The 25,303-nt window shown below is 41.7% G+C and overlaps 1 protein-coding gene across 2 annotated transcripts in view; it reads left to right on the top strand.

Annotated features, from left to right (window-relative positions):
- The window catches only part of LOC116315275 (lissencephaly-1 homolog), a 41,637-nt gene that overhangs the window by 3,734 nt on the left and 12,600 nt on the right, over positions 1-25,303 (top strand). For both annotated transcript variants that reach the window (XM_031733567.2, XM_039622856.1), the window contains exons 2-5: positions 3,075-3,396; positions 15,187-15,271; positions 23,965-24,039; positions 24,313-24,519. In XM_031733567.2, the coding sequence (XP_031589427.1) occupies positions 3,365-3,396; positions 15,187-15,271; positions 23,965-24,039; positions 24,313-24,519 (399 nt within the window). In that variant the 5' untranslated portion in view covers positions 3,075-3,364. The remainder of the gene's footprint in view (positions 1-3,074; positions 3,397-15,186; positions 15,272-23,964; positions 24,040-24,312; positions 24,520-25,303) is intronic.

Below are 25,303 nucleotides of genomic sequence, written 5' to 3'. Positions count from 1 at the left end.
TAAATGATGGTGCTCCACATTCCAGCTGTTTGAGATGTGTGCCTTAAAAAAAAAAACAAAAAAAAAAAACGGCTGTGGTATTTTTGTTTCTCCTCTTTTTTTTCTTCTTTTTGTTGTTGTTGAAAGAATACATTTAAAAAAGCGGCGGGTGGGGGGTGGGTGTTGACATAACGTCACAACCAGAGAGCTGTGAATCTGATGTGGCAGTGGGTTCGCGACCGTCAGCATTGTCAGCATTGCTGCAATGTTTTGTGACAAGTTACTGGAACACTAATTCACATGTGGATTTAGACGTCACTTTAGACTGTGGTATTTTTGTTTCTCCTCTCTGCGTTCCATAGCAGCTTATTCCTTTGTTCAGACACCATGGGATGGGTAGTCAAAAATTTTGTGCATACCTCATCTGTAATATTTGGCAGGCGGCATAAGGTTAAGTCGTAGTGTTATGGTGACGTGTCTGGACTAGATATCTAATTAGTTTGGAGATGCGTTGTCTACGTTGTTTTCTTTGAGTCTTTTTGTTCTCCTTTTTTTGTTGACATTTTTCCTCAGGTGTGTTTTTTTTTGTTTGTTTGTTTGTTTAAACAGTTGTTGCACATTTTAATTGTTTGAATTCAAATTATCAGTCAGTTGGCACACTTGTTTTTTTTAATGTGTAGATGCCAGCCTTGGGTTAAATGCTTAAATGCAGCTTGTGGGCAAATGTTTGTTTGAGAGGTCTCAAAGGTAACAGCCAAGAGGCAAACTCTGGAGCTGAAAAATGAAGCAGAAGCAAAGTGCAATAAACTGCAATGCTTCTAATGGCCACTTGAAGCTGTCTCCAAAAGAGAGTTAAGCTCCCATACACTCACATGTTAAAACGCACAACTTAACAGCTTTAAAGAGCATTTTTGCAGCCTGGTTCAAAAAATGAGTTTGTCCTCTGTTGACAGTTTACCCTTGATAACTCTGAGTGGGGTCATTTTTACTGTAACTCATCTATCAAGATAGTTAGGAGACTTTTGGAGCATTTTAATGGATTATCTGAATTATTTTTATGGTCTGAGGTGTGATAAAGACTGTTCTGGAAGTTTGCATTTTACTTATGGTGAGTGAATTTTAGTATTTTGTTTTAGTCCATTACTTTAGTACCAATTTGTGTCTGAGCTAATGAATGTAGCTGGCTAGAATAACTGGAGGGCCCCCAATATTTTATTTATTTTTATTAATGAGTAAAAACCCTGATTGGGAAGGATTCTTTACATTTGACTCCTGTTGTTGCATTCTTAACCACAAAAGATGCAGAGTATGTTGTTCAGTGTTCATTTAGTATGTATGAATTGGTCGCCTAACACCAGATAATCTGTTGGGACTCGAAAGCAAATTGAACACATCTCCCAGTCAGCATCATTAATGTAAAGGGCTCTGTCATTGTACAGTTCCTGGTCCTGCACAAAGACAAGAGAATCACTGGGAGGAAGACGCATTACCATTATTGACTGCCTTTGAGCAGATTTATAGATGCACCCCTGGCTGCGACTCATACCCCTCCCTTTCCATCGAGGCACAACATTTTGTGCTGAGCCAATTAGCCTGATTGTGCTATTGTGCAAACATTTTTGCTCGATGCTGAAGCCGCAAATGAGTTTTTCAGAGAAGGGAGTCCTACATGTTAATGGATACACACAGCGATGACAGCTGCCAGCAGTGCAGAGAGACGTATCGATATGTGGCAGATGACCTGATTTTCACACACAATGGCAGTTATGAAGGTTGATGTATTTGGTGCCTTTTTTGTGTGGTAGTTTTTTTTTTTTATATGGAGGGCGTGAGGGAGACATTTTTAGCTTCAGTGCCTGCTCGTTAGAATATTTTTGCTGCGCTCTGATAGAGTTTTTGGGCAGCAGCCAGCACGCCGTAAGGCACACACAGTCAGGGGTAAGCAGACATTTGGACTGCTGTCAGGTGGTGACATCAAGGTCCAGAGGTTAGCTGCTGGTCACTTTAGGCTGTGTACTGTTAATCAGTTTCTCCACAACATATGAATATGTATAAAAGAATAAGCAAGCAATACAAAGTAGTACTTTAACAGGTTGGTCAGTCCTGCACCTGACCAACCAGAATGATTTATCTTTTCTCCTTTTTTCTACAAACAAAAACACAGTGCATAGGAGGACTCTTTTCCTTGTGGTAGTGCCACTCCTGCATCTAAAATCAGCAATGTGAGTTTTTCTTCATTGCAGCTTCCTGGGGTGTTTCTACTCCTCATCTCTGCTGTAGCCAAATAACGGTTTCTTTTACTGCCTGTTTCCCAGGCAGCAAATCTCATGTCTACTTTACATTGTTTCCTGTGCCTGGAAGTCTGCCTTGCTGTCATTTTGTCAGCTTTTTGCAGGTGTTGAAGTAATTTGGCTTAGTTTGTACCTTTTGTTTAGTGCTCTGGCAGAGATTTACTAAGGCTAGTCCCAGTAGATTAAGAGGCTTACTCTGTTGGGTACCTGGTTTGTTAAGTGCTTTTTCAAGACAATGATGCAGTATAGAAATATGCTTCATCGTGACATTCTTAACATTTCATTGACAGTTATTATTCCTCAAATAAATACTCTAACCCTGACAATAAATTTATTTTTTCCACTACCACTGATGGATGGTTTTTTTTTTTTTTTTAAAGTGTGCCATCAGCCAAGTCACCTCCTGAGGTGGTATCATAACGAGATGATGGGGACAGGGGAGTTTGAGCACAGCCGTTACTCATACTCGCTCTGCCATGTCCTGTTTTTCTTTTCTGTTGGCAACCTGGGAGGAGAATGTGGGTCAGCTCTTGTATGTGAACAGCATTTGCTTCAAGAGCAGACCAGAGTTGTGTCATGACAGACTGTACAGACAGATTGCAGGAGTGGATGAAAATATTTAAAAGTAAACAAATTAAAAAAAAAAATTGAATGAATGAGCAGTTTATGGAATGATTTATTGCTATATTGTTCAGTTTTTTCCATCATCGTTGACAGTGTCTTTGCTAAACTGGTGCAGCACACTCTACATGTTATCTGTCATGCATACCTAATGCTGACTTTCTCTTTTTCTCTCCCCTGCAGATGCTGCATACACTCAGCTGGTGACTGGTCTGCAGGCTCTCCATTTCTTCTCCCCGGAGTCAGCCAGCTTTCGGGGGGCAGATTCCTGTGACCCTCTTCTCTTAATCTGAGTCTTTGTCTGGACAAAACTAACCTGTCATTGGAGTACACCACCTGACCCAATCTGTGTTGCTTGGATCAGCACAGCTCATCTCCTGACCGAGGAGAGCGCAGCAGCTGCACAGGAATCACCTTCTTTTTTTTTTTTCTTTTAAAAAAAAATCCGGCTCTGCCCACACTGCCCCGTCACGATGGTGCTGTCACAACGTCAAAGAGATGAACTGTAAGTTTCCAGCACACCTTTCAGATTTGAAACTTACGGATTTTCGCGCTGTGGTTTGTTTGTTGCCATCATGTGATCAGACGTGTTTCATACTCAGGTGGCTCTTACTACGGAGCAGGATTTGGTGCTTAGGATTTTCAGGGCAGGTTACCATTTCCATTGGTAACTTGCACTGCAGACCTAACAAGCTCATGCAGAAGCCAGATAAGAAAAAGATATCCCGGGTATGCTGAAATTGCTTTGTAGTCTGCAATCTTGAACAGCTGCCCAATACGACCACAACCTGCTCATATTTCTGTGCCGTGAATGCATTTAGCAAAGGGGTTATGGCAGCCCGTTATTCTGATACCTAATCACATGAGTGCAAGTTATAATGCCAAATACCCCGACAAATGTTGTTGGTGTGAGCTGGCTACATTTGAGCTTTGTTCGTTCACCTGTCCCAAAGCAAAAGACACTGATATTTTTAAAATTGTTAAAAAACAAAAAAGCCTGAGACAAATGTCCTTTGTTGTGGTTGTAGACTGTTTACTTCCAGGGAAGGATGTGTATTGACTACAGGATTCAGTTTAAATGGTTAAATTTAGTAAATGTTTTTCCCCTTGGTAACCTGTCAAGATTAATCAATAACTGGTTAAAGGTTTCTAAGCTCCCCTGAGGCCTGAAGCACAAATTTATTGATCGACCACCTCTGCTGCCTACCCCTGCCTGATGTGACCTTAGAAAAGCTTAGACTGCCACCTTTGGCCCACAGTACATACACGGAGATCCAAAGAGTTTGTATGTTTGTGTTCTGCTCACTGTGAGTAGTGATTCCACAGAGAAATCATGTGCCCAACATAGCATCATTGGCAGCGATGTGGCACACAGACAAAGACATGTCTGCTCATGTGCTGAGTAGAATATAGGGAGATGGGAAAAGTGAGAGGAGCTGCAGTCTGTGGGCTTGGTAATTAGCACCTCAGGCAGGGATAAAATGTTAAGGCATCTCAGTGTGAGATAGAAGGTCATGAGCAGGAGTTGAGATCATCTTTCTGAGCTTTAGTTGTGGAAAAAATATCCATATCTGTGCAAGTCAGGAGTGTCTAACTTGCGTTATTTCGCCAGGTGATAAAACCCATTGTAAAATAATATATGATAGAACACCATCCACTCAATATTTTTCTCTTAAAGAGTAAATGGGCACATTCTGAAAATTTCCCCTCAGCCATAACCAAGATTTTATAAAAATCATAAATTGTAGGGCCTACCAGAAACACTAGGCCAAACGGGACCCTTTGGCAGGCTAGTTCTGGCTCCCAGGTTACATCTTTGCTGATCTAATTACTATGTTAGAGCCACATGACAGATTTTCCTTTGTCTTTCAATAAGGTGAAGACCTTGTTGATGGCCTAGTTTATTTTGCTTGTCTGTTTGTTTTGTTTTGTTTGTTTTGTTTTTGTCTTTTTGGGTTTGTTTTTTTGCTTTGTTTTTTAACCGCCATCTTGCACTGTCATTGAAAAATGCATCACTGCACGTGACAAGGCTCTCAGCATTCCTCAGTCTTTCTCTGTGGGAGGGGTCTGTTGGTATGGAGAGCTCCATTGGAATGCTAATCTTTCGTGCTATTTGCTATTCAAATTAAGCTGCCAGGACACCCCCCCCCCCCCCCAAAACAAAACAAAAACCCTCTTTCTTTTTTTTTCCTTTCTCTCTGTTGCACAAGTCTCTACCCCCAGTGGTATACAGGAAACTGTTGAGGGACCCCCTGAGTCACATTCAAGCATCAACGAATCACATTTGTTAGTGATGTTGCTTGGCTCAGATAGTGCTCTCACTGATGCAGGCATGCAGTGCCCTTAAGATGTCATTTCCCAACTGACTTTCTCATTTTGCAAAGTCTGCTTGGAAACCAAATGGCCCGTTTTGAATCCAACCAAGGCAGTAATGGGAACAGTGACCGGCTGATTGTCTGCTCTTCACACTAATTTTTCATTGGCCCCCTCCTTTCTTTGCCACAGCCCTGTTTAGCATTAGGCACCAACCCAATAAATTAAGTTCCCATAGCATTCAAGCATCTTCTTCCCTCTTTTTCACGCTTCAAGTGTTAAAAGTAACCAATCGACTGGGGGGCAGTAAAAGCTGCGCAGCTTTACTGTCTGTTATTGGAAGAAATATTTTTGCACTTTATTCCTCTTTTTTTAAGAGGAATAATCTTTGTCAGCACCATAGTCAGATGCCATGATTGCGCAGCATCTTCACAACAACTTTTTTTTTTCCTGTCTTTTCTTTTTTTCCCCTTTTTTTTTTTTTTTGCTGCCACTGAAAAGCCCGTTTGTGTTCCTTTCCAGGGTCAGGAGACTTATCCCCAGCAGCGTGTAGCAAAAATAGATACAGAACACAAACTATCTGCTCCCCTGAAAGATCTCAGAGGCACTTGTGTGCAAATGGGCCTTTTGCTTTTGAACTCTATTTTCTTTATTTTAAAAAAAAAACCAACTCCATGTCTTGGGCAACAAGATGGTGCATGTGATTTTATTTTTTGTTCTTTTTCCACCATGCCCTTGTCTATAAATGTGGTGACATAACAGATTAAACGGAAATTCAAAGATATGGAGATAAATGCCACAGGCAGTCAGAGCTGTGGTATAAAGAGTTCACCGTGGCTCAGTTTGATCATTAACAGGACTTAGATCATGTTTACCTGCCAAGATACTAGTCCTCTAAGTCCCAGTGTTCACACTCATTCAAATGAACTCAGTTATCCAATGACTCCTGCTTGTGTTTTGGCTTCACTTTGAAAAGCTGAACCACGGACAAAAAAATATATAGTAGTTTGGATGTTTGGATATAATGTAAATGTTCACTGTTAGTCCAAATTGGGATTATTTTAAAGTGGGTAATGGTTATGAGAGACCAGGTTTAGGGATCTTGTTTCGAAAACCCTGCCAAAGCAGCAGCAAGTCTGCTGCTTTTCCATAACAAAGACAAGGAATTATGAAAGCACATTGCTTTGTTAGATTATGGAAAGCTTTTAAAATGATCCGCTGTTGTAGTGATTTTTAAAAATGGCTCATTTGAGAGTAAAACTTTTTGATAAAACCTGCTCTTTATTTTGTAGACTTTGGTAAATGGACTGGTTCTTATACAGCGATTTTCCATTCTACTTGTGCATAGGACAGGGCAATATGGCCAAAAATATTTATCACGATATATATTTTAAAATTTCCGATAAGTATATAACTGACGGTAATTAACACATAATGCACCAACACAAGCAATGACATCAGCCAGTTATGTAGGTGATGTCATAGGCCTTTCAAAGATTCCCTGCTGAAGTCTAAATCAGGCCTAAATCATTGCAGGGTTAGAGATGTGCGTGACTAGTCCAGTAGATATTGCTGCCCTTGCTAGTTGGCACCAAAGTTTCAGTGTATTGTCACTTTTTAATTAGTCAGTCTGATCTGTACCCTGTTGTTTAATTGATGAGTAATTTAGTTTCCAGAAACATTCCTGCTTGGCAACTAATTTACTAGGCAGGTAAGGTGATAGGGTTTGCGGCAGGTTACCTTTTTACCTTCTGATATCCACCACTGTGCTTGTCATGTCTGGTTTGGTGACAGTCAAAATGCACAGTATGCGTTTCAAGATGGAGCCTCGCAAACCAATGGGCAACATCACATGGCTACGAATAATTTAGAGAGGGTGCATATTTAAACATAGCTGTGCAAGCAAAATGAGAGGTTCAGATTGATTGCGTGTCGCTTAAATCAGTTAGCCTTTGCACTTTTCGTCAATTTTAAGTGTTACTGTACAGATTTGTGACTTATAAGTCAAAGGTCCTTCCTTTTTCATTAATTGAACTGATTGCATTTATTCTGCCCAAGTTGGGTCCAAAGAAGTTGTATTTTGCTAGCAGATAAGTGTTGAGTGTGACAGATTTTTTTTTTTTTTTTTTTTTTTTTCTTCTTCTTCTTCCTTCCCCATGGTGGTAGTAGTAGTGAGCAGGAGGTTCTCCAGCCTCTCTTTTGGTGCTCAGGGAGCTGAACACAGCGTGGCGCACCTGTATGGGGGTGTGTCAATCAGATTTTTGTGCTGGCATGACAGCACTCCCTGTCTTGTGGACCATCTCTTATCAATAAAGCTAGTTAAGACCGTTTCAGTTGGTTGACACCTCGATCGGCTGCTCATTTGAGTTCCCAGTGGTTTAGTTTACCTAGACTTTTACTGTCAAGATTCAGCATTAATTTTCTTTATAGTCCCTCCCCGGTTTCCTCATTACTTGTATTTCATTTCAGCCTGACCTTTCTCAGTACATTTTGATAATGAATCATATTTATTAGTAGTATAATAATTATTCAAATCCAAGGTACATTCCTAAGTAAGACAGATTTTTGGCTCAAGACTGCGGATGAATCATGGATTTTCACAGCATCCATACTACTACAGAGCTTTTCAGTTATTTGATAAATTAGTCAGTTTATAGAATCTGCATCTATTTGGATAATTTATTAATTGCTATACTAATACATATTCTTATATTAACCCCTAGGACAGGATGAGTTAGAAAACAGGATGTCTTGCAGTTTTCTTTTTTCACTGGTGACTGAATGTAACACAGTTATTATCTAGGTTTACTGTAATTTCAATGGTCACAGAGTCATAAAAGTTTTAACTATAAAATCACTTTTCAGTCTGATTAAAATGTGTTAGAAAGCTGAATTATGTTTGACCCCCAAGGTATTTTTTTCTACCACCAGAATTCTCCCATAGATTTAAATGGAGGGCTCTCTAAGTGCCATGTGTGTCTCTGTCGCCTATGTCGTGTCTGGCTTTATTCTGTGTTTATCCAAGGATGAATTATGCACAGCCTCACTGGATTAAAGAAAGTTTGACTTTGGCTTCAGCTCAGTCAACAAAGCTCCATCATCACTGTTTGACAGAAAATGTGTATATGCCACACCCATTATAGAAAAAAACCCCTGCTTTTGTTTCCTATTTTAACATAGACACCTGGTTTCCAGGCCCACGCTGCTTTTGATCTTAAACACCATCTGCTTCTACACACCTACAGAAACGCACAAAGAAAAGTCAATGTCTAAAGTTGACATTTACTTTAAAAATAAATAAATATAGAGTGATGTTAGAACCTTCTTTTCTGAATTCCAGTGTTGTGGGGTTTTCCTCCTTGGATTTTTCTAATGGCTTAAATGATAATCCCCACTGTTGTTCACAAAAAACATTCCACTACCTGTTTCACATTCAGACTGACTGCATTGTGATCATCATCCTTCTCAGAGGCTTTGTGATGACAAAGATGGAAATCTATCAAGGGGTATTTCTGCCTTTGGGGGCTTACCATTTTAGGTTTGGGGAGGATAGACTATTATTTTAAAGAAATTGTAAATAGTTGTTGTTGTTGTTGTTTTAAATCATGTTTTTTCAGCTACTATCTTCATCGTAGTTGTGAAACAAAGCTGCAAGCTTTTTTTTCACCTGCGTTTGATCCTGAGTTTCCCTTGACGTATATATGTTGTGCTGTTGCTGCACAGTCACACCCAACAGAGCAGTGTTCCCAACACTGGTCCTTTCTTTAAAATGGTTTCCTCTTTCTGTGTGTTGAAGGAAAAAATAGACTTTTACAGAACAGAATGAGGTGTAGCCAAACAATCTTTAATATAGTGTTCAAGTTAGTATGAATCCAATATAAATGTTAAAGGCAACATGGAAAATTATAAACTAAAGCAATATTGGGAACACATTTCATGCATGTGCATACATCTTCATGTGCAAGGTGTTTATCTTTGCATCTGCATGTCAGTGTTATTGGTATGTGCTCACTGCAGACATGGAGAGGGGGGAGTTCACCCGATTGGAGTGTTTTCTCTTCTTTTTTTTGACCTTTTTATCCTCTTTAAAGTTGAAGCCATTAATTTGTTTTTAAATGCTCTATATTTATATATGTGCTTGTTGTTTTTATGTTGATAGATAAATGTCTTATTGTGTTTACTTGGTTTAAAACACTCCACAAAAACCCTTAGGTGGTCTGAAAAGCTTTCCATGACAGACAAAGCCCTGCTTCTGAAAAACAAGGGTGGTGATTGCCTGAAGGTGCCAACCAAAGCCCAGAGCTCTTCTTTATAAGTCGAGAGGAATAGAGCAGTTTTCATAGAGCTAGATTTAGCTGGGAAGTTATGCAATCTTGTATTTTATTTTTTGGGGGGGTAAAGTTCTCACTAAGAAGTTATCACCTCTTTTAATATTAAAGGCAAATAGGCCACTGTTGCAGTTCTGCTTCATGTTGCTAATTGCCAGCAGGCTTATTGTTCAATATAAACACTAAGGGCAGTGCTGTGTGGTGATGCAAACACTGTCTTTGCTGTTTGCACAGTGATCATCATCATCAGACAAACCAACCACTGACACAGCCTCTTTCACCTTTAGTAGCAGTCAGAATACCAGGAAAATCTCTAGTCCAGCTGAGATGCAGCATTAGTTGAGATGCTCATAGCAAAGAGCTGTGCTGTCTTTTGAAGAACATAACACTGTAATATGAAATCCAGGGGAAAGTGAATTTTGAATATGCTAAGATACTTTTCAGAGTGTAGACTTGAGCTGTGGTCTGTTAAATATTTATCAGAAGTCTTGAAATGCAACGGGGCCCGTAGACAGAAATGGAAATATTCCTTTGTGAGGATTTTCTGTGGTTACACAGCAGGGGGGCAACATCCCGTTCAGCCAGCTGTAGCTAATGGAGCTGCTATGTAGTGTGTGCTGCATTGTAGGTTAAATGTATTCTAATCTGTGCCTTAACAAGAGGGTGTTTGTTGGCTGATTAATTTCTATGCTCTGCTGTAATCACTGGGTATGTCAATAAATTAAATGACAGCCACACATTTATGTACAGTGTGCTTTATGGAGTGTTGCGTTCAGTTTTTCATTCTAAACTAGTTAATAATCTAAAGAACATTAGTCTGATCTGAAAAATCAGGAACACGAATTAACAACAGACCTCTGATTGTGCCTGTAAATGGTGATATGAGAGTGGGGGGAAAAAAAAAAAAAAGCATAAGAGTTTGTGACTGGGGTACTCTCCTCTCTCTGGTGTGTATCTTTTTATAAGGAGTTTTGTTAAGGAAATTGAGCATAAAATCAGGATGTAGTCATCTTTTTTTTTTTTTTCTTTTTTTTCTTTTCTTCCCCAGTTCTGATCTGGTAGCATTGTTAAATGAATAAGCTGCATCTCTGACTGAGGAAGTCCCCGGAAATCTTTTTGTGTCTGTGTGTGTGAGAAATATGTCACACTATATATATCTGTAAAATAAAGTGTGACAAAATATATCAAGAATGTACAAGACGAAGATGAATACAATGGAAATTTTTGAGTTTTGCCATTTCTCACACAAATTCTGCACTGGTCTCAGTTTAAAGAGAGGGTTGTTAAGCTGGTACAGACTGTCCTTTACAGTCATACTGCTTTCTCCTTTTCCTGCACATTCACATCATGTGTAGCGCCGATGGGTATAATAAAAGCTTCCCAACCAGCATTGCACTTTACCAACATCCTTGTACCTTGTATCGGATATAATGTCTCAAGTGAAGGTAAACAAGTGAGGAGACTTTAGTCATGTTGTGTAATTTGACTACTGTTTGCAGTCAAGTGAAAAGCTAGCAAACAAAGAAAAGTTGTTTGCCTAGAGGAGCTGGGAAATACCCCCAAACTGCTCTTTCTTTCCTGTTGGTTTGTTATTGTTTTGGCTGTCCTGCTAACGTCCAGCGTACTGCATGGTGAAGTTGGCGTCGGGCTCATAGACCAGCATTTTTCACTTAAAACCTGAGCGACATTCTTTCTGCGCAGTATTATTCAGTTAGTATGTTGACAGCGGTGTTATAAATCTTTAATAAAAATATTAAATGAGAGCAATAAATATTGGGTAATTGAATAATCTGCTTTATTTGTTTGATTTGTTTAGCTTCAGGGGAAGCTGTGTTCATGCTTCTCATTTCTAAAAGGAAGTGAAAGTGGAGTGGGAACTGCGAGGAAGTGATGTCACTGGCAGATGAGCTGGATGCCTGACTCCCTCTCTTCTGAGACGGATGAGGTCATGCATCTCTTCCTCCTCTCATCCCTGTTTTTCTCTCTGCATCACTGGCTTTTCTTCTGGCACCATCAAGCGTTTGTAGCGCCCAAGAAAGCGTAGAGGTCTGATGAAGGATGCCAGTATTGTAACCCACGTGAGGCTTGCGTAGGCTTTTGCTTAATGACGCTAGATTGCTAACACTTGTAAGCAGATGCTGGTGTGGGAGTTTCTGAATAGTTTGTGAGTGATTAATCTCGTATTTCATCCCCTGATGTCATCACGGAGATCGCCTTTTGATCTCACTGAAGCAGGGACTTGCAATGCAGACTTTCAGGCCATCTATTGTTCTTGTTCCTCACTTCTCTCTGGCCTCGCTGTCCACGTTACTTACCCTGCCCTCATTCTCACTGTCTCCTTATCACGTCATCTAGCTGTGGGCTGCTTGTAACCATGGAAACTCTGTTCTCCTTCTGTTGATATTTGTACACCTCCCCATTTTTTTTCTCTCTCCCCCATTCTCTTTTCATCACAGTCATGAGGATTATAGATGGTTAAATACTCTTTTTGTTTTGTTTCATATTTTTTTATTTGGCACATCCAGTGTGAAGTGGCGGTCATCAGCGCTGCGTCCCCTATGTCGATGACTGATTTGAGCAAAGTGGCTCTCTGTTGATCACTTCTGATTTTGTGTGTGTGTGTGTGTGTGTCATCCCTCCCTTTGTTCATTCGTTTAGCTGTGTAGCTGTTTGTTCTTAGTTATTTTTCATTCTTTATTTCTTTTTCAAGATATTCTGCTCTAATATTGATCATGATCATTTAACACAATAAATTGATATTTTAAATATTGTGTGTTTGTAAAACTTTAAAGAATAATCTGAAACTGAAGTGTTTGTTAACAGCTGAATTGATTTCACTAGTCTTGCTGACCAAAGTCTGTATTTCCATCATGTTGGTCTTACCTAATTCCTTTAGAGCCACTCACTCCTCTCTACAAAGGTCTGAATGAGAGTACCATTGCTAAAGAGAAAATGGTTATTTAATTTTTATAATCTTTTCAGAATTGCTAAAGATTAGTGTGGAACGTCAAGTGCACAGCCCTGCTCCACCATATGGTTTACATATAAATAAGTGACCTTCTGCACCTTCTTGTGGTGCGATAGAGATCATGGATACATCAATCACCATATCAAAGGCATCCTCTGTGCTTCAGCTCCTTCTCCTCCTCACCTGCTTATACACTCAAGACTTTGTGCTTCCTCCCTCCCTTTGGTTGTCTTCTAGGCTTTGAGCAGGCTGTCAGAGTAGATAACCTCCTGCTAACCTTGAGCCTTAATAAGGTCTGGGCCTGTTGTCACGAGGATTCTGGTGGGCAGAGAGAGAAGCAGGTTTCTGTGCTCAACCCTGACCGAGAGGGTGCAGGGGGCACAGGCTGGGCTGACAGATTGTACCCCCCACACCCCCGTCACATTGGCACCTCAAAGCAGTGCCTGCCTGACAGCTTGTCTGGCATCTCCTGGCATAAATGGTGTGCAAAAGAGCAGTAGGACCCAGAAAATATTGTATTACAGTTTAAAGAAATTTGCATTTCTTTTTAAGGCAGTTCAGTTTTATTTCAGTTTGTTTGGTTTGGTAGGTGATATAAGACTGAAGGTGGAGCTCGAAAAGGTTTAAGAAAACACAAATCCATATTGACCCTGAAGAAAAAATATAAAAAAATTGTAGCAACAGAAGCTGATCAGTTCTTCTCATTTATGCTTGCAAATGTAAACTTTAAATGGACAGGCTTATTGAACACAGTATAATGGAAATTTGTGTCTTCAGAATTTGAGGTCCAGCTGTGATGGTTTCTAGATGCATTCATAGATGTGGTGGGACACATTGCTGTTCTATCCTGAGATCATCGGGGGTTTCTGGTCTCCCCTTGCTAAGGTGACCCAGCCAGGATTAATCAGGCCCTGACTTGTTTCCCAGCAGCATTGACCCGCCATTGGACCTTTTGATTCAAATTCACCTGGGGGCCCTTTGTGCAGATTTGATGGCCTTCACCTTTGCAGCACCTCTGATGCCAAAAAAGGTCTGGGTCTTACAAAGGGAGCAGGCAGCTAAACATCAGCATCCCACTTCTATGGGCTCACAGTACATTCTCCAGCTGCTCCTCCGGCACTGATTTGTCAGTTCTCAGTACCTCAGCCATATGCATTCATTTGCTTTTTCCATGCAATACTCTTGGGAAACTGTGAGGTTAAATAGAAGGACCTGCTTGGAAGAAACTTGTGTGTGTAAAACAGCTGGCCTCAAGAAGGTTGGTGTCACATGGTCTGGGAACTTCAGCTGCTTGCTCAAAAATGTCCGCAGTTCCCAGTCTAATGCTGAGGAGAGCAGGCTGGCTGATGGTTTAGAGTTTGGCTCCACCAGGTGAAGGACATTCACGTATCATGCACACATAAACCAAGCATGAGTATGTGGGAAACTTCGGTGAATGAGTCAGACAAGCAGTGACTCCATTTCTTCAGTAGTGAAACAAATGTCTGTACAGCACCTAGTAAAATAGTAAAACACGATGAAACGCCTGCATGGCAGTGGCCACATTGTAAGCGTCCAAAGTGGAGCTGTACTGGATAATAAATGAAGGTCTGATTAAAACATTATCAAATTGCTTTGTCGCAGTTAAACTGGAAGTTGCCACAACGACAGGCTCAAATTATAATTGAAATTGCAAAATCACCAAGTGGAAGAATTGAAATATATAATCCACTTTTGTTGTGCACCCTCCTGAGAGTCTAATTAGGTGGAAAATAAAAAGCCTGAACTGTTGATACTGACTTGAACCTCATTAATAACTCTTGGTAAATTGAACTGCTGCTAAGGCTGCAGTCATGAACCAGATGTGTGTGCGTGTGGGTGTGCATGTGTACATTTGCTGTGTGCCCCACAGGGGTCTTTGGGTTTCCCTAGAAGACAAAAACAGGAAGAATGAAGGTAGCTTCCTCTGTCCCTGCTCTGCCTCACTACTCTATTGTCTTTCCTATCTGGCCATCTCTCTTCACATATTTGAAATAGTAGGACTGTTGCGCACTGCTGTCACCATCTTCACACCACCTTTTGTGCCACCTTGCTCAAAAGAGCTGGTGTCTTTAAACATCTGCGGATTTGGTTCTTAAACTCAGGAGATCGACTGTTTTTAAAATAACAACAGCCAGAAGCTCGTAGAGGTCACAGGGGTTATTCCCCCCCACCTCCATGATTTCTCCATGTTTTCCTTCTCTGTGCAAGTAGGTGATGGTGGGATGTACACTGGCTTTCATTTTCCCTATATCTACACCACGGGGGAGTTGTCCATTCCCATTATTTGCCGACAGCAACAAGAGCTCATTATAGAAGCCAGACAGACATGTTCTCAATTTGTGTCAGATGGGTGGAGAAGGGTGTGTGTGTGTGTGTGTGTGTGTGTGTGTGTAAGAGCGAGTGAAGAGAGTGTGTATTTTTCTATCGATAGTGTTAAGTAAGCATTTTTATTATTATATAGTATGATAACAGTCTGGGAGTGTGAAAACCATATAAAGTGTCTTTGTCTGGCACGTTTCCTGAACCTGCTGATTTTTCTGTCTTTGTTTCATCCTGTTGAATGCAGCTTCATTACTTGCGTCGTCGTTTCTGGTGGCAGCTTAACTACTATCTTGTCTGCTAATCAGGAGCGACTAATTATGGTTCTTCTTTGTCTGTTTTCCAGAAATCGAGCCATAGCCGATTATCTACGTTCCAATGGATATGAAGAAGCATACTCCACCTTCAAGAAGGAGGCGGAATTGGATAATGTGAGTAGATTAAGGACAGACACATACATCCGCACAGCCAATCAGACCAATTTATACAAACAGTGGGTGTTGATTTCCACTTTATTTCCCATCATGAACATGTTTTTTGTCAATATGTTCTGGAGTGTGACCTGGAGCACCTGCTCCTGGTCAGGATGCTCTGTCTGATTGGTGTGGCTTGTGATTTAGAGAGAAGCTATCATCCATCTGCTAATTTATACTCACTGTGATTACATATATATGTATATATATATATATATATATACACACACACACACACACACACACACACATATACACGCATGTACACGCTGGATAGCGTAGTGGTTAAACTACACGCCTTTGGAGCAGAAGATCGCAAGTTCGATTCCTGCCTGGGGCGTCTGTATCCAGTAAGGGTCCTAAGGCTAGACCCCCTATGCTAAGCGAGCCTACCGCAGACATGAGCGAGACAGATAAATATGAAGGCATGCCGGCTCGGGGACGTCGCCCGGATCAACAAGGTCGCGTCAGGTGTTGAGGAACCAGGGCACCCTGATGACAAGTGGGCTACTGGAACAAGAAGGCATCGGTGGGCAAGAGACGAAAACAGGGCGTTGTTGGAATGCTACTACGCAAGTAACCCTGGCGGAAGGGGTTACATGAATAGGATGAGGGACCTATGGATTCTTCGATACCCAACATCCACAATGACGGCGAAACAACTAGTAGCTCAGTGTTCCAACATTCGAAAGAAGGGACTGCTATCACAGCTAGAGATTGACGAGGTACAACATAAATGCTACGGCAAGGAGGAGTCAGGACGCCAGGTCAGGGGGGAGATATCATCACCCGAGATTGGGTACATAGCCCCAAGTGCGATAAGAGAAGGATCGTTGAGTGCCAGAGGAACTGACCTGAAGGATAGGATCATGGCCAAGCTTGAAACCTGGATCCCCCGTAGCCGGTTACCAAGATTACGTGAAGTACCCTCAGAAGGTCTGCTAGATGTTGATGTTAACGCAGCACTACGGATGATACCTACAGCCACGATTACCGACACTAGAGGGCAAGATCAAAGTAGCACGGAGGGAGGTTAGCCAACTAACGGAGTTGTAGAAAGGTGCGACAAAGAAGGTGCATAAGAAATACAGCAAGCTGTCCATACCTGAGGCCTTAGAAACTGCCACCCGCTTGAGGAGGTACACCAGAGAGAGAGAAGGCAGGAGAATAAACCAGCTGTTCTTCACAGAACCAGCAAAGGTGTACTCTCAGTGGCAAGGGAACAATAACAGAACAGCACCACCAAGGCTGGAGACGGAGCAATACTGGAAGAGCATATGGGAGAAGGACGCAACCCATAACGGCAATGCTCAGTGGCTAGTGGATCTGAGGGCAGACCATAGCGACCTCCCTGAACAGGGTCCAGTAACCATCACAGTGGCAGATATCCAAGAAAGGGTCTCCAGTATGAAGAGTTGGACAGCACCAGGGCCCGACATGGTTCACGCCTACTGGCTGAAGAAGCTGACTGCACTCCACGAGCGCCTGGCAGCACAAATGAACCAGCTGCTAGTTAACGAGAGACACCCGAATGGCTAACCGAAGGTCGGACGGTCCTGATCCCCAAGGACCCCAAGAAGGGACCGGTCCCATCCAACTACCGACCAATAACCTGCCTCAGTACTACATGGAAGCTCCTGTCAGGCATCATATCGGCTAAGATGAACAGGCACATGGGTCAATACATGAGCGGGGCACAGAAAGGGATTGGCAAGAATACCAGAGGCGCAAAACACCAGCTACTGGTAGACAGAACGGTCAGCCGAGACTGCAAGACCAGACTGACCAACCTGTGCACTGCCTGGATTGATTACAAGAAGGCCTATGACTCAATGCCCCACAGCTGGATACTGGAATGCCTAGAATTGTACAAGATCAACAGGACCCTAAGAGCCTTCATCAGGAACTCAATGGGGATGTGGCGTACAACACTAGAGGCCAACTCCAAGCCCATAGCACAAGTCACCATCAAGTGTGGGATCTACCAAGGAGATGCTCTGTCCCCACTGCTGTTCTGCATAGGCCTGAACCCCTCAGTGAGATCATTAACAAGACTGGCTACGGATACCGACTACAGAACGGAGCGGTTGTCAGCCACCTCCTGTACATGGATGACATCAAGTTGTATGCCAAGAGTGAAGCGAGACATCGATTCACTGATACACACTACCAGGCTATACAGCAATGACATTGGAATGTCGTTCGGACTGGAGAAGTGTAGTCGGATGGTAACAAAAAGAGGGAAGGTAGTCAGAACTGAGGGGATTGAACTACCAGAAGGCAACATTGCAGACATAGAGGACAGTTACAAGTACCTGGGGATCCCGCAAGCGAATGGGAACCATGAAGAGGGCGCGCTAGGAAAGCTGCAACCACCAAGTACCTGCAGAGGGTCAGGCAAGTCCTGAGGAGTCAGCTGAACGGTAAGAACAAGATCCGGGCCATCAACACCCACGCCCTGCCCGTGATCAGGTACCCTGCTGGGGTAATAGGCTGGCCAAAGGAGGAGATAGAAGCCACTGACATAAAGACAAGAAAGCTCCTTACCATGCATGGAGGGTTTCACCCCAAGTCCAGCACCCTGAGGCTGTATGCTAAGCGGAAGGAAGGGGGCGGGGACTGGTGAGTGTCAGCACCACAGTCCAGGATGAGACAAGAAACATCCACGAATACATCACGAAGATGGCCCCAACTGACAGCGTGCTCAGTGAATACCTCAGGCAGCAGAAACCCAAGAAAGAGGAGGAAGGCGAGGAACCATCATGGAAGGACAGGCCCCTGCACGGTATGTACCACCGGCAGATAGAGGAGGTGGCTGATATCCAGAAATCCTACCAGTGGCTGGACAAAGCTGGACTGAAAGACAGCACAGAGGCACTAATCATGGCAGCACAAGAACAAGCTCTGAGTACAAGATCCATAGAGGCTGGGGTCTATCACACCAGGCAAGACCCCAGGTGCAGGCTGTGTAAAGATGCCCCAGAGACAATCCAGCACATAACAGCAGGGTGCAAGATGCTAGCAGGCAAGGCATACATGGAGCGCCATAACCAAGTGGCCGGCATAGTGTACAGGAACATCTGTGCCGAGTATAACCTGGAAGTCCCGAGGTCAAAATGGGAGATGCCCCCAAGGGTGGTGGAGAATGACCGAGCTAAGATCCTGTGGGACTTCCAGATGTATATGTATATATATATGTATATGTACAGTTAAGCCCATAATTATTCATACCCCTGCCGAATTTTGACTTAAAGTTACTTTTGTTCAACAAGCAAGTTCTTTTTTGAGCAGAAATGACACTGGTGTCTCCCCAAAGATAATAAGACGATGTACAAGAGGCATCATTGTGGAAAAAATATTTCTCAGGTTTTATTTATATTTTAGCAAAAAGTATCATGTCCAGAATTATTCATACCCTTCTCAATAATCAATAGAAAAAAAGCCTTTATTGGCTATTACAGCAATCAAACGCTTCCTATAATTGCAGACCAGCTTTTTGCATGTCTCCACAGGCATTTTGCCCATTCATCTTTAGCAATGAGCTCCAAATCTTTCAGGTTGGAGGGTCTTCTTGCCATCACCCTGATCTTTAGCTCCCTCCACAGATTCTCAATTGGATTCAAGTCAGGACTCTGGCTAGGCCACTGCAAAACGTTAATGTTGTTGTCTGCTAACCATTTCTTCACCACGTTTGCTGTATGTTTTGGGTTATTGTCGTGCTAAAATGTCCACTGGTTCCCAAGGCCAAGTTTTTCTGCAGACTGCCTGATGTTGTTGTTGAGAATTTTCATGTATTGCTCTTTTTTCATGGTGCTGTTTACTGTGATTAGGTTCCCTGGTCCATTGGCTAAAAAACACCCCCAAAGCATTAGGTTCCCACCACCATGTTTGACAGTGGGGATGGTGTTCTTTGGGTTGAAGGCTTCTCCATTTTTGTGCCAAATGAAGGCAACATCATTATGACCAAATAATTCAATTTTTGTTTCATCTGACCATAATACTGAAGACCAGAGATCTTCTTCTTTGTCCAGATGAGCATTTGCAAAGGCCAAATGAGCTTTTGCATGCCTTAGAAGTGCCTGGAGAAGTGGCGTTTTCCTTGGTCTGCATCCGTGGAACCCAACTGTGTCCGTTGGACTGTCTGCCTTGAGACATTGCCACCAGCAGAGCCCAGATTCACCAGAATGGCCTTGGTGGTGATCCTTGGATTCTTTTTCACCTCTCTCACTATTCTCCTGGCCAGCACAGGTTTCACTTTTGGCTTCCGACAACATCCTCTGAGATTTTCCACAGTGCGGAACATCTTGTATTTTTAATAATACTTTGCACTGTAGCCACTGGAACTTGAAAACATTTGGATATGGCCTTGTAGCCCATTCCTCACTTGTGAGCAGCCACAATGCACAGCTGCAGGTCCTCACTGAGTTCCTTTGTCTTAGCCATGAATGTCCACAGACCACCTGCAGAGAGCTGCTGTTTTTCACCTGTTGAGTTGATCAAAACAGCTATTTCCAATTAATCAGGGTAATTAGGATGCTTTAGAACAGCTTTGACTATTTGGAATGGTATGGAACTTTGGATTTTCCCAGAGACTGTGACAGTTTGTAAAGGGTATGAATAATTCTGGACATGATACTTTTTGCTCAAATGTAAATAAAAGCTGAGAAATATTTTTTTCCACAATGATGCGTCTTGTACATCATCTTATTATCTTTTGTGAGACGCCTGTGTCATTTCCAGTCAAAAAATAACTTGCTAGTTGAATAAAAGTAACTTTAAGTCAAAATTTGCCAGGGGTATGAATAATTATGGGCTTAACTGTATATGTATATATATATGTATATGTATATATATGTGTATGTATATGTATATGTATATATATGTGTATGTATATGTATGTATATATATGTATACATATATATATGTATGTGTATATGTACTTAAAAAAAACATTAATAGCTCTGCTTTCTGATGAAACATGAATGTATTAATTCCTTCTGTTAGCATTTTATTAGGCACACCTATCACAAATGTTGGGCCCTGAAGTCTTACTTTTATGCTGCTTATATTGAGTGTTTTGGACACTCTCATGGAGTGTGGAGAGTTAGTGGTGGTGCCACACTTACATTTTCTTTTGTGTCAGCCCCTAAAAACAACATCTGGGTCATGTTCTGTTCCTCGATGTACCTTTCCCCTTCTTGCTTAGTGTGAATTTTCTGGTGTAGCTATAGCATTAGGAGCAATGCATAAAACACACACACACACACACACACACACACACACACACACACACACACACACACACACACACACACACACACACACACACACACACACACACACACACACACACACACACACACAAAAGATCTTGAAGTTCAGTTTATGTTGACATTGTTTTAGACAGCTGTGAGTTGTTTTATTTATTTATAATGTATGTATGGAACAAAAATACCAAATATCTAATGTAAATAAGAAATGCGAATCCAGCACTCAATTCCAGCACTCACAGTGGGAGAGGTGGCACTTCACTGCTTGTCTGGATTTAGGGGTACGTGTTGAAAAGGTCAAGCATCTTCAGTATGGGGTGTTTAGTAACTTAAAAATTAGCAACATGAACCTCAAGAAAAGTATGACTTTGTGAGTAATTATCATTTTATTGTAGGTTAAATCAATAAACACCAGTCAGTCACCTGTGTTAGTTGTCACTTAAAACTCAATTATTGCATTTTTTTCACATGATATGGAATGTAGTAAGGAGCCTAAAATAAAATATGTGCCCTTTAGAGCTTATTGTGTAGTATTTGTCATGTTATTACTTATTTGTTTAAAGCTCTCTTCACCTGAGAGCGTTTCTCATCTCACTCTTGCTCTTTTGCCTTGTGGCACCTTTTCTTTTCCATTGTCTTCACATGACACCACACTCCCCTCTCTTCTGTGTCTTCATCCTTTATTCTCCCACTTGATCTCCACGTGGCAGGCCTTTGGAAGCAGGGTGAATAATGGATGAATGGCACCGAGGGATCGGTGCAGCCTTCTGGGTATCGGCCACACGCACCTTGACGGAAGTCGGCTAAACAGCTGAAGCATTTTTTAAAATATTTTTTATTTTATTTTTAGGACTGTTAAGTATGTTACCTTTTTTCTTTTAATGCCTTTTAAGTGTGGTTGGGTTTTGTTCTTACTGGTGAATTAAGTGTTCCTCTGTTTGGCTCTTTGTGGATGTTAGAGAAGCAGTTTAAAGTTAATGTCATGACAGACTGAGTGCACTGGTAGGAATAATTAATGTAGGTCATGCTCCAGTATTTTCTTGCCTTTTTGAAGCAAAGTATACATACCTGCATGCACAGATAAACACGCGCACGCCTTTTTATTAGCCACTGCCAATTGGCTGGTAGGCAGAAGTGAAGTCTGGCACTCACTTTGTGTGTGTGTGCGTGCGTGTGTGCATGCGTGCGTGTGTGTGTGTGCGTGTGTGTGTGTTGTCCAGGCAGATGGCAGATTAGATGATTGCAGACTTGTCCAAACTGGGTTCCCCCACTCAGTCCATCTGAGATAGATCTGCTCGATTTCTTCACAGGGCTCTGTACATGTCTTTGTCTCTCTTTCTTGTTAACACCTCCTGTAGGCCTGAGGAATCACCTCTTGCCACTGAAACGTGTTAAATATAGGCTTTGACATCACCTGCAGCTCTCCACACCTCCAGGATGTCTGGAAACAGACAAGGCTGAGTAGGGGGCTGTGAAATTGGAGCACACTGCTAATTTTCTCCCTCACTGACACCCGTGGCTGTCTGTCAGTGTGGGTTTTTGATGTTTTGGTACTTGCACCCTAAAGGCATGGATGTGCATAGAGTCCTCCAAAACTGTTGCATTGTTTATAGAGCGAGGCGACACAAAGCAACACTTCAGATTTACTTTAGTATATACTTAAATATACGTTAAATAATATTTCAGAAAAAAGATAAAATGCTCTACTTGGTTATTATTATAGTTATTTATTTTAATTAGTTTTCCCCCCTTTAGTTTCTAGAGGAAGTTTGCCTGTTTCAGTTTAGTTTTGTGTGTTTTTGTTAGTTTTGGGTTTTTCTTATTTTTAGAATGCAGGTGGTGTTTTTTTTTTTTGTTGTTTTTTTCCCCATAGTATGATATGATGGTTGTTTCAAACTTCTTACATTAATAATACAAATACAACACTTCATGTCTCTTGTTGGCTTGACTAAACTGACAAAGACTAAACCTAAGGACCTTCCCTGTTTGTTTTTGTTCAATATTATTTTCATTCTTTTTAAGAGTTAAATTTTTAGTTGTATTCCAGTAACTTGAAGCTTGGTCCGTACTTATTTTTAGTTCTTGGTTAAGCCTTAGTTTATAGTTTCTGTCAGATATTACTCGATTTGAGTTTTTATCTCAAAGATTTGTTAAAAAAAATTTTTTTTTTTTTTTTTTTGACTCGTGTAACTGAAGGTCATGAGAGTGAGCGATTGTTTTGTTTGTTTTTTTTAAGGCATTTAATGATGCTTTGCATCGTTACTTAGATAAACAGTATGTATTTACTCAGAGCTAAGTTTAACACTATGTGTATAAAAGAATATACTCAAAGAGGTGTGTCATGTTTTATTGGTTGATGTTTTCTGTCGGGGTTTCCTCAGTGGTAGCCTTCCAGCTTGAACTGGTCAAGGTCCCTAAGAATAGAAATCTAAATTATGGCAGAAAATAGTATTTTTAACATTTACTTGATGTAATTTGTAGAAATGTAAAACCTAATTCATAAGGCTATTAGGTAAGCTGTGATAAGTTTGTTTATTGCTGTATGTAATCTTATAAAATGGTAAGGCTTGTGGGTTAATTGGTAGCAGTCTATAAAACGCTGGTAATTAGCATCAAAGAGTGCTGCTGGAACCACGTGCCACCACTGGTCCAACATCATTTATTTTGTTGTGTGTGGTGAATAAATCCCTGGTTGGTCTGCACCTCATCTCTGCCGCAAGCCTCCTTTTTCAGTCATGCCACTGCTGGCCTTTCTAACAAAGAATCAAATGATTTTTAAAGACATGCTCTGTGAGACTGTCAATCTCTACATATACGGTATTTAACTTTTGGTGCATATGTAGCGACACAGAAAGCACGCCACTGCACTGTTTTGTTTCCTCCGTTGCCTGTTTGTGCCATGAAGCCAGTTACGTAAAAGGTAGAGTCCAGCTTGAGGAATTAGCCTGCAGGTGGAATCAGGCTTCTGTCTGCCACAAGTTAACTTCTACCACTGCTTCCAGGACCGGGTGTGTGGCTGTGAGGCTGTAAGCCTTTCTTGTCTGCAGGAGATTAGCTTGTGTGAGGAGGATTAGGACTTGGGGTGTGTGTGTGCGTGTGTTTGTCATACAGTAGGTTGGCAGTGTCCTGCAGTTGGTGTTGGCCTGTGAAGGGTGTGTAAATAATCCCCCCCACCTTTTTTGGGTTTTTGTTGTTGTTTTTGACACACACACACACACACACACACACACACACACACACACACACACACACACACACACACACACACACACACACACACACACACACACACACACACCTCGCCGATTATGCTAAGCCCACGACTTTGATTGGCTTTCTTTGCCAGTTTTTCTGATACCCCCCTCACACTTTTCTCCCCAGAATGAAGAACTGGATAAGAAGTACGCCGGCCTTTTGGAAAAAAAATGGACCTCAGTCATCAGATTACAAAAGAAGGTTTGTGAGCTTTTTTTTTTTTTTTTTTTTTTCCCCCCCTCCTCAAAGAAAGCTTGTGGGGATTGTAGTCTTGTGAAAGGTTCGTGATATTAGTGCTGAAGCAGTTTTTAACACTGAAATAAAGTCTGTCAAAGAAAGCAATGACACCACTGTTGATGTAAAATACTAACTTAAACAAACACAATAGTCTCGTAAAGCCATGTTCCTCCCATATCTCCTAAATGTACATTTCGATATGCTTCACCAGCTTTTGTCCCTGTGCTCTGTGGCTAGGTGATGGAGCTTGAATCCAAACTAAACGAAGCTAAAGACGAGCTCACTCTTGGTGGGCCCGTAACTCAGAAGCGTGACCCCAAAGAGTGGATCCCACGCCCACCAGAAAAGTACGCGCTGAGTGGCCACCGCAGTCCGGTCACTCGTGTAATCTTCCACCCCGTCTTCAGCGTTATGGTGTCAGCCTCTGAGGACGCAACAATAAAGGTCAGTCCTGCTGGTTTCAAGTCGAAGAGCTGAGAGTTTCCAAATAAAATCTGCAGTAGGTGATTTCACTGATAAATTTGTCTCAGGGCTCAGGTTGCACAGAACAGTCCAAATAACTTCTGAAGTCTTTAATGGAGCCCTGCAGGACTGTGCTCTCCCTTTGCACATGATCCGATAACCCTGATCTACTGATGCTTGTTGTTCTGCTCAGCATAGCTGCTGATGGTGGCCCCAGTGAGTCTTATGATGAGTTCAGAACATTTCAGCTTTCCAGGGATAAAAACACTGACAGTTTTGTCTTCAGTATCCTTGTCTCTAAATTCAAGCGTCGTACTAATCAGAGTTTAAGAAATGGTCTGAAACTGTGTTTGTGGAGCTGGATTTTTAAGCTCGGTTAATTATTTAGTTTAAAAGGAGAGTAATAAAGACAGTTGTGTTAAGTAGACTGGTATGCGTACCCCAGCAGTAGATGTGCACTTTGTTGCATTTTGTTTAGAGTCACATCTTTTAGAAGAATTTCTGCAAATCCGGTTATTCAGTGTTTGATGCCTTCTATTCCCAGCATGCACAGATGGCACAGCTGTCGCTCTGCATGGGTAATATTTGAGTATGCTAATGTTTTAATTCATGATGTTTGGACTAAAACAGGCATTTACACTTGTGAGAAATGTTCAGATGCATTGAACATTATATATCATGGCTTCAAAGACCCAAAAAATGACTCCATGAGTGGTTTGTGTGTCTGATTTGGGAGCTTCCTCATTTCAGAGGTAAAGATGTATGC

This window comes from Oreochromis aureus, linkage group 14, assembly GCF_013358895.1.
Source record: "Oreochromis aureus strain Israel breed Guangdong linkage group 14, ZZ_aureus, whole genome shotgun sequence".
NCBI lineage: Eukaryota > Metazoa > Chordata > Actinopteri > Cichliformes > Cichlidae > Oreochromis > Oreochromis aureus.
Note: the sequence above shows the minus strand (reverse complement) of the source record. Positions and strands in the feature narration are given on the sequence as shown.